The sequence below is a fragment of the Rhinolophus sinicus genome, linkage group LG01 (genome assembly GCF_036562045.2).
Source record: "Rhinolophus sinicus isolate RSC01 linkage group LG01, ASM3656204v1, whole genome shotgun sequence".
NCBI classification, from domain to species: Eukaryota; Metazoa; Chordata; class Mammalia; order Chiroptera; family Rhinolophidae; genus Rhinolophus; species Rhinolophus sinicus.
Genome location: NC_133751.1, coordinates 141,952,212 through 141,967,113, shown reverse-complemented (window position 1 = coordinate 141,967,113; position 14,902 = coordinate 141,952,212). Strand labels below are relative to the sequence as shown.

Genomic DNA, 14,902 nt, shown 5'->3' with positions numbered 1-14,902 from the left:
CGCATTGTTCTCCCCGCCCCTGCCATAACTTCCCTCCACGCTGCTCGACACGCCTCCTCCCCCCCACCTCTCCGCCCCGGCGCGCGCTCTCCAGCTGGTGCGTACGGCGCTCCAGCCCGCTCCACCGACCACCGGACCCCTCCTCTTGCCTTCCCCGCCCCTTCCCCTCCGCCAGGAGCACCGCGCGCGCGCCTCGGGTCCCAGCCGCCTCTAACGCTAGAAGCTGCTTACCCCACCCCCGCCCACCCTTCCCGACCCCACCCTACCCCCTGGCGGCCTCAGGTTTGTGGGGCGTACGTAACTCGGGCAGGGAGGTGAAGGTGGCAGGTCCCCACTGCCCCACCCCTAAGGGGTGAGGCGGTCTAAGCTCGGGAAGCTGGGACACGGTTGTTTTCCCTTCCCGGGGGTAAGTTGGTGGAGTTTTTCCGGCAGAGGACTCGGCGCAGAAACTTCCTCCGTCCCCCTCCCCCCCTCCATGCAGGCGACGCCGAGTGAGGCTGAGGCTGGGGGCGAATCGCCGCAGAGCTGCGTGTCGGCAGCGCACTCTGACTGGACAGCGGGGAAGCCTGTCAGCTTATTGGCCCCGCTGATCCCGCCCCGTAGCGTGGGGCAGCCTTTAACCTTTGGCCCCAGCGGGCGCCAGCCACTCAGATCGCTTCTTGTTGGTATATGCGGCGGTAGTGGCCGCCGGCGGAGCAGTCTGAGCCAGACGATGAGGCCGGGGACAGGAGCCGAGCGTGGAGGCCTCATGGTGAGTGAAATGGAGAGCCATCCTCCCGCGCGGGGTCCTGGGGACGGGGAGCGGAGATTGTCCGGCTCAAGCCTCTGCTCCAGCTCTTGGGTCTCTGCTGACGGCTTCCTGAGGAGACGGCCCTCGGTAAGGGATCAGTGTGGCAGGGGAAAAGCGGCACAATGAAAAACGGAGTCAGACAGGAAGCTTTCTCCAAAAGGAGAAGAAGATAAGAGTGGACGAAGGAAGAGCTCGAGGTGGTGGGATGTGTTCCGAGGGGGAGAAATGGAGGACGAGAATGCACAAAGGGAAGGATGTGGGACCCTGGAAGTTTCCAGTGGCTGGGCTTAGACAGATGTGCGGTGGAGGTGCTGGGCCCCGAGCTGGGTGACGGTTCCCGAGAGGTAGGCCCGATTTAGGAGGGAGGGGGAGGCGGCGACGTGATTCTGGAGGCTTTAGAAGAATATGCCAAGATCTGTTTTCACTAATAGTAGTGGTGTCTGTAGGGTGGACAGCTGGGAGATTTGGCAGGTGATACATTACTTGGTTTTAAGACCTGAAACAATGAACACCCAGGTAAAGGAAGTAGTCTTATAAAAGTACGTTAAAATGGATTAATTAGTTTTTTTGCATTTAGTGTGTGTGAATGACAGACCTCAGTCTTGGAATAATTTTTTTTTTTTTTGGTAGAAGTAATTTTACCCGTATAAACGTTATATTAGGAAATGTGATTATATTAGGAAGTGTTTATTTGTTAGGAATGAGGTGTCCCTGGGTACCCATATTATTTGTGTTTTATAAGACCAGTCCTTTTGAGTTAATTGGGTAAGTTAAGCTTAAGATCATCCAGAAATAAATTTAAGAATAGTCTTAAAAAATAAAAATAGTTACCTAATATCTGTGTGATATAAGATAAAGTTGTGGTTTTCATCGTAACAGTTAAGTTGGCTTTCACGTACATTTTTTTCTGAGTTTAGCAAGTCAGTAATTGATTAAATAAATGTGCTTTAAAAAACATAATCTAAAAAAAAAAAAACATAATCTAGCTGTTCACTAATGATTTTAATTTTCTGTATTTTGTTCTGGAATTTGATTATTTGAAAGCTCATTATAAATATTGATGTAGTGCATTTTTGTTTAAGGCAAAGTATAAACTAACCTAGTAATTAAATCACACATTAACCTAATATTATATCACTGCACATAGCTGATTTGTTGAAATCAGTTTTTTAAGGAGCATTTATTGTTGTTTGCTAATTTTTAAATTCCCCTTATTTTTCAGATGGGGCACCCTGGCATGCATTATGCCCCAATGGGAATGCACCCTATGGGTCAGAGAGCGAATATGCCTCCTGTACCTCATGGAATGATGCCACAAATGATGCCCCCAATGGGAGGGCCACCAATGGGACAAGTAAGAATGTTTTTGTTTTATTTTGTTTTTATTTATTTTTGCCTATGGTATTGTGCCAAGATTTCAGAATCTGGGTCAATACTTGTAGCTATTTAAGGATTCGTTTATGCCAAAATAATGTTTTCAAATAAATGAAATGTTGAGTCATGATACTAACCATTTTGAATATAATGAAAAGTTTTCTGTGTAAAAGATCAACTTTCCATTGCAACAAAACTAAGAGTTGTTTTTTTTTAATTTAAAAGTAATACTGTATATGTAGACTTTTTAATGACTTTTTTCCCCCAAGTATGTCAATTGAACTTAATATTCTAAGGATAAATATTATCTGATAGATAACATAATTTATGTCGGCGGACTATGTAAATTCATAGAATCTAAAAATTGCACTTGTTTAGGTTTTTGGCTTAGAATGAATTTTATTCCTGAAAAAGCTTCCTCGTTTGGGGTGGAGGGAGTGTGTGGAGGTGGGGAGGTTCTACTCTAATTTGGTTCTTCATAGGACAGTGCCAAATAGGTAGTTTCCACTTACACTGTTTTGTTGTTGTTTTAATGTTTATTGCTTCTGCACTCCTGCTTTTGAGTTGTCCCTTCCATCTCCAGCATAAATTGTAAATGGACATTTTGTGGGAGTGATCTGGATCAAAAGATTTTAATGTGGACTCAGTGAATGTAATAGAGCTGAGTTCCTAGAGAAGCATTTAAGAAAGGTAACAGGTTCAGTTACCATGAATAATTTTATGCCCCGCTAGATTCTATAATAATTTCTTAGTAGAGCTGCTCTAACTAGATAATGAATCCTTTAAATGCTCTCATTATTTAAAATTAGTTTGGTGGCTGGGTTCTTTCCATTTGAGTATCTCAATAAATCATCAATAATTTAGGCTAACAAAATTTTTTGGAAAGCCAGTCAATTAGGTATGATGTTTCTGCTAATTAATACTGTTTATTTTGATAATCATTTAAGCTTTGATGGTTTAAGTTATTGGTGAAATTGTAGTGGAGAAAGGAGCTTGCTCTGTGTCTCTTTTTACTTAATCTTAAGAGTAGTAGGGTTTAAATGTCAATTATTTCTTTTCTTTTTTTTATTTTGGAATATAGCCCTTAACTTTGTGTAAAAATCTTTATTCGAAGGTACCAGGCCCAGAGGATTCGGCTTGTAGTACTTTAAATAAAAGAACCATTTATTTTGTTACGCTAGAATAACACGAGTTTTAAAACTCCCTAGTTGATGGAGAAACACCTTTGATTCTTCTTCTGTTTCTTTCCATCTTTAAGCAGCAAGGAGCTCTTGTTTTCTTAGTAGAGCTGCTCTAACTAGATAATGAGCTTTAAAAAATATTTATTCTTAAAATGCTCTGGTTCTTATTTAAAATTAGTTTCTTTCCACAGAAAGATAAAATAAAACAATTTGCTACTGCCAGATGCTTCTCTCTTTTCTGGGGCCTTCTGTTTCCATTGGGCCAATCAAGGTAAGTTTGCAAGGGATTGACCTGCTTACCCTTGCTGTAATGTGCTCTATTGCACTACCAAAACCAAGATAGCAGCTCATCATTTGTAGTAAAATGCAGATTTTTTTTTTTTTTTTTTAAGTACTTTTGTGTGTCTCATTGACATAAGCTGGTCACAGTTTGTTCTATGGCCCTTTCTCTTCAGCTATATATCAGTGACCATCTTCCTAGTAAGGTGACTTGCTACACATCCATTCAAATACTCTGAATTTTACCTTGGGGTTTTCTTCTACATTTTTCCTAGTATATGCCAACCTGACTATTTAATGCAAAGTCCTTCTCTGCCTGTGGCCCCTTTCAGGATAATAAACGTCTTAGGAGTCCAGCTCTGAGGGTCCCAAGAGAATCCCCATTTTTCCTAAAGATTTGTTCTTTTTTTCCCTCTTAATATTTAACAAATAGATATTGGGTCCAAGTCTTGGTAAAACTAATTCTTATTTTAGCTTTGATGATAAACTGAGAGGGCATGGACAATTTAAATACTCAAGTAATCCAGAAATCTAATTTAAAGCCCTACTGTAAACAACTACCTTTAAAATAAAAGTAGATAATGTGCAAAATTTACCTTTTTTTATCCATCATTTCTTCTGTTGATCCACTCTCAGAAGTATTAATGAGCAGTCAGTGGTCAGAAGATACTGAGACAAAGTAGGGTGCGTATATATAGTCGCCGCAGTAACAAAGCTGGTAGGGTTGGTTCTGCTGTCCAATTTTTTAAAAATTCAGAAATTCTTTAGACTTTGTGGCAGAAGGTTATGGAACCTTCGTGTATATTGCCTAGATCACATTAAAGTCTCATTTTGGACAAGCTGAAGACTGAAATGGGTGGCAGTCTTCTAAGTGATTGTGGTCTATGGAATATTACTGAACATGACATGAAACTTTAAAACTTGTTTATAAAATAACATGAAGACTGGTCTGAATAACAATCGACAGAAGCCAGAGTTCATAATTTTTCTAATGCAACAATTTATTTAAGTTAAAGTATTACGTTCGTTTTGTTTAATTTGTTTTTCAGGAGATAACCTAGAATGCCCTTTTTAGAATTCAGGCTGAATCTATTTGATAATAAATATTTGAAAGTTATCAAACGGAGTATAATAATACTTTTCAAGTTTATCTTAATTATCCTGCCTCTTTCTTACTGTACATTAATTTCCTGTGGGAAAATTGTGCTTCTTCTTTTACAGAATTATAGGATCTTATTGTCAGAGACCTTACAAGTTGTATAAACTTTAAATAATGTGTGAGTTAAGTAATGATTTATCACTGGTTAAGAAACCCATATTAATAAAGTAATTTTTCCGCTTGGTGGCAATACTGAAAAATTTTCAGAAGAGATTTACATTAAGACATAATTATGTGTGAGGTCCTCATCTTCCTCCATATCAATAGCAAATGTTTTGCTTTTACAATGTTTTGACATCTGACGTTTTTGTTGTCCTTTTTAGATAAAGGACATGCAAGTCCTGCCATCTTTATCACAGATAATTTCGCCCTCACTAAGCCCAAGAGAGTCTTCCTAGCTGGCTTTTTTCTTCCTCTTTTTTGATTCTTAATATTCTTTATTTTAAAATAAGAGGACTGTAAAAGATTAAAGGTCCATTTCAACTCCAACAGCCTATGCTTCAATTCAGATCACTTGATAAAAAGAGTAAGATGCGCAAGAGATTGTATGAGTTGATAGGGAAATAAAAGAACAGAACATTCTTTTAGTAATGCTTCCCTAATTCTAATTATTCAGTACTTATTTTTTTGCTTTTGTTCAATAAACATAAATGAATAATTGCTTTTTTACAAATAAGTATGATAGCCTTGTTTTTTTATTGAGTTAAGGAAGACTTTAGCAGATCTTATTCCTGCATGCCATCTGAGCGCACATCGTTGTATTCCCATGCCTTGGATCTCATAACTTTTGAGCTGGTTTTTTCTTACTTCGATACTGCCCCGCAAAAGATTCTCTTAGATTTCAGTGTGTTATCTCCTTGCCCAAGAACCTCCAGTGTTTCTCTGTGCTTGTGCCACAATATCTAAATTCCACGCCTTAACTTTGAAGGGTAGTATAATTCAAATCACAATTCCGAGCTGCGTGTCTTCACATTGCCTAATTTGTAAGGCTGGTCTTTTCATGGTATCTTGAGTGATTATATTCATGACTGAGCTCCTGCTGTTCTTGCCCTCCTTCCCCCAGCTCATTACCTCCATGAACTTGCCTTTACTTAACTAAGTTTTGCCATTTCAAGTCCTGCCTTCTCCAGGAGATCTCAGCAAGAACTTTGCCCAGCATACACCTCCTTTCAAATTATTAAAATAAGACTATATAATCTGCCCATAGCTCTTTACTGTTTCACTTATTTTGGCATTTAGTTATTGAGTTGTTTATTTGCTTTGTTTTCCCAATGAGTAGTAGATTGTAAGCTCTTAGAGGGCAGGGGCTATGTTCTTTATTTTTAAAGAATTTTACAGGTGCTGAGCACAGTTCTTGGCACACCATGTGTGCTCAGTAAAATACTTGTTGAATGAATGAAACAAACACAGATATTCTTTCCTACAATATAAGCCAGCCAGTGGATGTTACATGTGACTGTTTTCAGGGGTTGCTTGTGTTTACATTGTTACATTTACTCTTGGTTTTAGTGTCTGCCTCTTTACCTTTGCTTTTTCAGTTGACAAAAAGGGAGGATAAATCTGTTGAAAATAATAATTTTTAGTGAATAAAGCAAATATTCATTTCCACTTATTTTAAATTACAGGCAGGTGTATTTTTTATCTGCGTGACTTCATTGATGATCACCTCTTGAATTAAAGTTTTACCACAGATTTTTTCCATACCCTAGGGAAATACAATAATTTGGAATATAGGCCTTCCAGAAAAATCCCAAGTATTGGTATCTTAGATTTATCTCACCTATTTGACAAATTGATTTGTTACTATTACTTTTGAATTACCCGGACTTGTGGGTATTTACGGAATTCAGGCCATTGAATTGGATATTAGCCAGTGATAAATACAAACTTTTTTTTTTTTTTTAGATTATATGCTCATAATTCTTGAATCTAGGTAACTTTCTTTATGCATTTACATTACTCAGGAAGTACTTTTTAACAAACAGGTTTACCCAGACCATTTAATGTGTTTGTGTAACTTTGGGGCTATGTATATAGATAATTTTGATAGTTTTTACTAATGCTAGGTAGTAGAAGGTAAGTTTATTTTCATATCTTTAGATAGCATTTCATTTAAGTATAAACTCATCTTTTCAAAAACTTCAGTGTTTCTAAATATGGGGAGTATTTGGAGAGAGCTAGGAAGACCATGTAAATTTAGAAGAATAAACTGTACCCCTTCCTCCCTCTTTGAGAGTTACAGGGCACAGTATTTTCTAAAGATGCTGAAAAGTCTCTCAGAAGCCTCTTAAAACTGTTTTTGTTTAGTATTTCTGAGTTTTATTTGACTATCTTCTCCGCTTCCCCAGTTCGGTAGCCCCCTGTTACTTGTCTATTTGTTTTGTCTAGTACATTACATGGAATTAGCATTTTTTTGAGAAATGCTGAATTGGCACTGCTTATTCTTTTAGTCTGCTTTTTAGGAGAAAGGAGGAACATCAAAATAAATTAGTATTAACACACGTAAATGAAGCAGCTTGTAGAGTTCAACATATGTATTATGTAGAGGGATCAAAAAGGACGAGAGCAAATCTCAACAGGTTAATCTGTTGATTTTTAATTGGATTTGAAATGTTGATGAGATGACTTTGAATCATCATGAAGTAGTATATCAGTAGGTAGTAAAGATTTGGTACCTGTGTATGTCCCATAGCGTGTACTAGGGTTTTTTCTGTTTGTTTTTTACCTGGAGAAATAATAGGTATAAATTGTGAAGGTTTATAAACAGGAAGGAGTAGATTTTTGTCTCAGAAGTCGTCTTACTTTCATTCTTAGTTTCTTTTTTCATACTTTCATGTCTCTTAGTCAATAGACATTTAACTGTGGTATCGGTGTAAAGATGAACGATGTAGATACTATGAACTTACAGGCATTTACTCAGATGCCTGGCTGAACTGTGTTTTGCCATCTTCTAACTGCTGATTTGGCTGTCACGATACTTCAGGATGTTTGGAAATTTAGTGGAGATGAATCTTTTTGTGAACCTTCACAGCTTATACTCTAGGTCAAAACAAAACAAAACAAAACACCCCTAGTACACAGCTGTGGGATATACATAGGCTTTTTTTTTTTTTTTTTTTTTAAGCAAAATTATCATTATAATGCAAATGTAATCTTAATTAGGTCTAGGTGTTCTGTTTGGGCTAAGATTTTGTAAATTAACCTTTTGATTAATGAATGAGCATTGTTTCTGTTTGAAAACATGAGTTTGGTATAGTTTCTTTGGCCACGTGATACCAAGAAAGTAACTTACTTACCTGAACAATGATTTTTCAGTAACTTGAAGGTCATTATATATTTATGGTTATCTGTTTGTTAAATACAACAGAAAATTACCATTTCTTATACAGAAATAGGACTGGTAATAAAGTTGTCTGCTACAAGTGTTTGAGTTTCTGCTTTAATCTGTGTAACTGTCCCCTGCAGCAGTGATACATACATAAATGAGACGTGCTCTTTGTCCTAAAGATGTCCACAGTTGAGAAGAAACTAAAAATAAAGTTTCATGTAGATAACTATGTAACGATTTAGCTAGATGTAATACTGAAGCTACTTTAAGAGACTTGGAGAAAAGGATAGTAGTAGTCTTGTGTCCCTCTATACTTGTGTCCTAAAAAAGGCCTAAATGACTTTTTAGAGTAAGTTTTAAAGTCTTTATTTCTATGTGACTTAACTGAGACACTACAATTTGTATCCCCAGTGTGTTTAGAGCTTTTCAAAAATGAAATGGTACTGTTCATTTTCATTCAGCTTGATATCTACGTTTTTGTGTCACATATCTGTACCCAGTGGTTTTCTCTTTATATTTTCTGTACTCTTAAGTAGTTTGGGGGTTAGTAAGAGACAATAAGCTAAGTATCACTAAATAATTTAAACTGTTTACTTGCCCTTTTTCACGTAGGTGGTTTTTAATTTTGTTTTGTCTTTTAAGGTTTTAAGGAATGGGATTGTGATACCTAATCTGTGTTAGAATTATATTACCATGGTTATATATAACTTTGAGAGATTCATATATCCTATTGAATTTGATTCTCCTGATTCTGAGAAGTGGGTTGGCTAGACAGATGTCCAATTTATAGATGAGAATAGTAAGATCCAAAGAATTGAGTGAATTGTATAGTGACATTTCAGAGCCGTCACTAAATTGATGTTTAATCTGGGATTAACTTTTTATTATGTGTTGTTACATGTGTTGATTCCTACTAAAGATGATGTTTTACAATATTTACTAGATGCATTTGAAGAGCCAAAGTGCCTATCTAACAGACAGATAGGAAATCGATGAGACAAGGGACAACATAAAAGATACTTTGATTATATGAGTTGAAGGAGAGCAGTAGTAATGAAATAGCTATCATTTATTGAGCATTGTTCTAAGTGCCTTTCATGTATTATTCCATTTGATCCCTACAACAATCCTATCAGATGAGTACTGTTTTTCTCTATGCTACAGGTAAGGAAATTGAGGCCCAGATAGGTTGAGTAAATTAGCCCAAGTCACACAGCTGGTAAGTGGCCAAGCTGGGATAGAAATTCTGGCAGTCTGACTTGTGTACTTAACAGCTAGCTATACTAGGCTGCTTCTGTGTACTACAGCAGTGTGAGATTATGTCATTAAGCTAACCTTTTTGGAGTCTGAAGGGAAAGTGTATATAGTTGACCCTTGAACAACACAGGTTAGAACTGCATGGGTGCACTTAGATGTGGGGTTTTTTTTTCAATAAGTACTGTAAATGTATTTTCCTTACGATTTTTCAAATAACGTTTTCTCTAGCTTTATTGTAAGAATACAGTGTAAATACATGTAAAACACAAGATAAATGTTAATAGACTTTGTTATTGGTAAGGCTTCTGGTCAACAATAGGCTATTAGTAAAGTTTTTGGGAAGTCAAAAGTTGCACATGGATTTTCAACAATACCGATTCAGCAACACTAACCTGCTTTGTTCAAGGGTCAGCTGGACTACAGCGATTCTAAACTCTCCAGATTGAGAGTATTTAGCCAACTAAATAATTCTTAATAATGGCAATTGACTTATTAAATGATAATCTATTTCATGTGGTAACAGTTTGTGTGAATATTGTCTGGTTTTTGTTTAAATGTTTCTTGTATCAGAAAAGGACGAATGTCTTGAATTTGTATCTAACTCTAGATAAAGAGGAAGTAATGTTAATTGAGTATCCCAAAAAGCAGCCACTTACTTTGGATTGTTAGGATATGCTTTAAATAGGGGTGTTTCTATTTATTTCCAATTGAATGAGCATTTAGTTAAATTCAAAGATGTATTTTTTGCAGTTATTCAAAGATTAATTTTTTGCATTCCTTTATATATTTCGTGTGGTAAGTTAGTGGGATAGAAGAAAATTTTTAAATATTATACTTAATAGCCTCTGTAGAGTGTACTACTTGTGGAATCTCGCTTTAGCACATTTAAGAAGAATCAAGTAAAAATACAAGAACCAAATATTTTAAATAATCTGCAAGTGCAGGTTTGCAGTAAGAATGGTTTTTAAAAATAAACCAAATTTAAGTGTTAATATTTAGACAAAAGATAGATTAGGTTCTGTGATTTCTTTCCAGCAGGAGATAATCACGGAAAAAAAATAACTTTTGAAGTGCCTTCATGAAGATGTTCAATTTTGTTTTCATATTATAATAAAATTGGGCAAATTTAGTTAACATTTTGTACAATTATTTTGCTATAGCATTGATAGGATTGCTTTTATTACTGTACCTTTTATTAATAATTGTAAAAATACGAGGTCTGACAAGTTCACGAATTTGTTGCAATGACGTAGCTAACCTTTTTTGATACCAGAAGGATTATTCATTATAAATTTGTACCAACTGGACAAACAGTTAACCAAGTTTACTATGTGGAAGTACTGAAAAGGCTGCGTGAAAAGTTAGACGACCTGAACTTTTCACCAACAATTCAAGGCTCTTGCATCACGACAATGCACCAGCTCACATAGCTTGTCTGTGAGGGAGTTTTTAGCCAGTAAACAAATAATTGTATTGGAACACTCTCCCTACTTACCTGATCTAGCCCCCAATGACTTCTTTCTTTATTCGAAGATAAAGGAAATATTAAAAGGAAGACGTTTTGATGACATTCAGGACATTAAGGGAAATACAATGACAGCTCTGGTGACCATTCCAGAAAGAGTTCCAAATTTGCTTTGAAGGGTGGACTAGGCGCTGGTGTTGATGCACAGCTTCCCAAGGGGAGTACTTCATAGTGATATTCAGCAATGAAATATGTAGCACTTTTTCTAGGATGAGTCTGCGAACTTAATTGTCAGAGCTCATATCTAGAGTAATAAATGAAGCAAGCTTGCTTTTATCTAACATTAAAAACTTTTCCAAAGTGGGATGCTAAAAATGAGAAGATTGTGTGGTGCTCCCTAATTTTTATAGGTTTTCTTTTTTTCACACTGGTGATTCTCACAGCATCTTGATAATTTATCATTAGAAGTACATATATAGAAATATATGTATATAAATTATATATATATAAATTACATATATATAAATTATATACACACACATAAGTGTTTAGGCATTTGTAAATAAAGTATATCAAATAGTATGTCTGAATTATTTTTGTGTTTTAAAGGTGCCAAAGTGCCAGTTCAGATGTGTAATATTTTAGGCAATTTAGCTTATGTCTCACATATACATCTTGCACCCTTCGTGTTCTCTCCATCTCTTAACTATAGCACTTAAATACCAAAGTAGCTTAAATGGAAAGCTTGAAGCTCTACATCGTGTTTTTATGATTTGTTGCACATTAAGCTTATGTGAACTACCACTTTGTAACTTTAAGAATGATTTGGCTTATGGACTTTGTTGTGGCATTATTGTAGCAGCTATGTTAAGAATTTTCCTCTTTAGCCATTTTGAACCAGTATCCCATTTCCATGGAACTTACAAGCATCATCAGTGGTGAGACATTACACTGTATTGTGTGCTTAGGGTGGGGAAGGGGGCGCTAAATTAGAATTCTAAAAGACAAAAAATAAAGCTGGGACACCAAATGGTTATTCATTCCCTCCGTGTAAAGCAAGAAGGAAACCTACCATGCAAAAAGGGACAGCACAGTAACGGGAGTGTCTCATCCGTGGTTGTGGGCAAAGGGAGGAAAACTCACTTCTGAGGATTTGAACAACAAGCCAGTTCTCATAAGCTTGCAGCCTGTTTTCCCATTACCAGTGTGGCTTAAAACAACAAAATAGGGTGGCTGGTTAGCTTACTTGGTTAGAGCGTGGTGCTAATAATACCAGGGTTGCAGGTTCGATCCCTGCATGGGCCACTGTGAGCTGTGCCCTCCTTTAAAAAAAAAAAACTTAAAAAATTTAATGGTCTCAGATTGATGGTGCTGCCAAGTGATTGGCCTAAGTTACCACAAACCCTCTGAAAGAATTTAAGTTTCAATCAGACGGGTTGAAAAGTACATCGCCCTATTTGTATTGTAAAATTAATGAAAAACAGAAATAACATTTCCACAAAGATTTCTTCAGTCTTTGGGAAACAGGCTTTTCTAAGCCTCTGGAACAGCTGTTAATTTGCCAACTTCTTGTTAATAGCTTTTTATAAGAAACAGTGTTTTTTATAATTATGTTTTTGTCTTTGGTTTCATGTGAATAACATCACAGTTTTGGATTAAAGCTATATTAGTGACCAATTTAATTTTAGAATATTCAGTTGTACATGATTTAAGACTCTTGCCAGTGTTTATCAGGTTGAACAGACTAGTTATCACTCCCCAGAAGTTAGAGACACTGAGCGAGAATTTGGCTTTTTGTTTGAAATTAAATCTCATTCTGTAACCAGTGCCGTGAAGTTTTAGTCTAAAGGCGATTTGAGATATTTTAAAATGTGAAGTATGGAAAGAACAATTGAGTGAATTCTGTCGAACTCTGCCCTTTAGTGATTTTCAAATATTGTCTGCTATATAATTGGCCTGCTCTAGTAAACTTTTGTCTGTAAACTTTTTTTATGCTTTGTTATTTAAATGGATTTGATCCCTGTATATCTTATGAAGTCAGAATATTTCAATTTGAAAGTACATTCATTTGTATAATCATTTTGTACTGCCACCATGTGGAAATGGTCTGTTGCATGATGGAATTTTTACCCCACTTTTCTTAATGTCTTTAATTCTTAGGAGAATATGCTTTCATTTTTCTCTCAAGTTTTCAAAGTTCAGTTTCTCAATTTAGCTTTGAATTCTAGTTTTTGAATGTTTTACTAGCTTTCGATTTTATCAACACACCATTTTAAATATGTCTGTTTCTCTCTGTTGGCCCACCTTGCTTCTCATAATCAGTTACTTAGTATTTAAAGAATGTAAACCTATTTTGCTTATTAGCCTAAAGCCAAATTAATTGTGAGGGTACAGTCTGTTGGAGGTGGGGAGAAGAGAAAACAAATCTAGTTCTTATATGCTTGTCCTAATTTTGCTCCTTAATGTGTAATTTATAATTCTGTTAGTCTGGCTGTGGAGTCTTGTCAATGCATCGGTTTTCAAATTCTGTATGCTTCTAATGCTAGTTCATTTTAATGGTACTTTATCCTGGTTTTGCTTTGTGACTTGACTTTCACAAGTAATAAAATTCAATGTGTATGTTCTCCACCTTTAGTAAGCTGTGTATGTTCCTGTTGACCAATAAGCTTATTTCGTTTTGGTTGTTCCTATTTCTCAGATTGTTTATTTAATTTGAAACACTTAAATAACTAACTGGTTACGTATTTTAAGTACCTATGATTGTTGTGTATAATTTTTATCCCCCTCCGTGTTTTCTTCAGATTTATTCATATTAAAATCAAAATTACAATGTGAGGTTATACTAATACAGATGAGCATTGGGTCAAAATCTGTTGGAAATTTGTGTTAACCTTCCTGAGACTTATTCCTAATTACTTAGTAGGGAAGATTAATTCATACGTTTGGATGGCAGTCATTGGTAGACTAAACTCCCAAACTAATATTTTTTCTTCAGATATTCATGTATGTGTGTTTTATTAAATTTTTCTTTAACAGAAAGCATAGATGATTTGTGTTTGAGAAGTTTGTTTTTTACATGTTTTTTTAAATAACAATTTGAAGCACTTTTGATCTAGAATTTTTAAAAGGACCAGATTACTATGTAATTTATTTGAATTAGATATTAAAAATCAAAGGTGAGAAATAATGAAAAAAATTGTCTTCAAAAAAAGGAAGAAAAACATGAGTGTTGAGCTAAAATTAAAAGGAAATTAATATTCTTAATTTATGTTACATATAACATAATTGTCTAAACTTTTGGGTTCATTTGTTAAAAATTTTGAATGTACATGTAAATTATGACGTATTAAAATAGATCTTTGATAAAGTACTTCATTCATTCAACAAGCACTTACTAAGCATACTATCCATATAGTATAGTGCACTGGGTTTTAATATTAAATTGTACATACTAGCTTTAAAAACCAGATAGATTCTTCAAGTCATGTTCAGTGCTTTGGTCTTATATAGTAACCATTTTTTTCACTTTTGTTCTAGATGCCTGGAATGATGTCTTCAGTAATGCCTGGAATGATGATGTCTCATATGTCTCAGGCTTCCATGCAGCCTGCCTTACCGGTAATCTTGTGAAAATAACTTTTCTGTGATGTTTTGATTACTTCCATATATGAAATAATATGTATGTATTTTATAGGCAATCATGTTAGCTTTTTAAGCATTCATGTTAGCTTTTTAAGTGCCTTCGGAATATTGTAAGACAGAAATTACAGTGGATTTTTATGTTTAGTTTCTTGAATGATAGGCATTTATATTTTTTTCTCATATTTATATGTGAGCATCCTTACTTATTAAATTAATTCTACATTACACGAGTGTAGAATACTAAAAAGCATAATTGTCAACCAGAAATATTTTATTGGTCTAATAGCATTCTAATCTTAAAGTGTAGAGACATTTGCTTTACTGAGTGCTAATTAATTGATACAATGTGATTTAATACTAGATTCCAGATTTAGACATTCGATTGCATTTGAAATCTATTATTTCTTCAGATTTTACCTGTGTCACA

General features: G+C 35.6%; 1 protein-coding gene across 12 annotated transcripts in view; it reads left to right on the top strand.

Moving 5' to 3' along the window:
• The first annotated feature begins 8 nt into the window (after window positions 1–8).
• Window positions 9–14,902, top strand: part of PRPF40A (pre-mRNA processing factor 40 homolog A) — a 50,800-nt gene continuing 35,906 nt past the window's right edge. For 4 of the 12 annotated variants that reach the window (XM_074336458.1, XM_074336453.1, XM_019751732.2 and 1 more), the window contains exons 1-3: window positions 362–751; window positions 2,013–2,144; window positions 14,371–14,451. In XM_074336458.1, the coding sequence (XP_074192559.1) occupies window positions 476–751; window positions 2,013–2,144; window positions 14,371–14,451 (489 nt within the window). In that variant the 5' untranslated portion in view covers window positions 362–475. Of the gene's footprint in view, window positions 283–359; window positions 878–2,012; window positions 2,145–3,536; window positions 3,617–14,370; window positions 14,452–14,902 lie in introns of those variants that run through there. The other 8 variants (XM_019751730.2, XM_019751728.2, XM_074336442.1 and 5 more) reach the window with 6 other exon arrangements.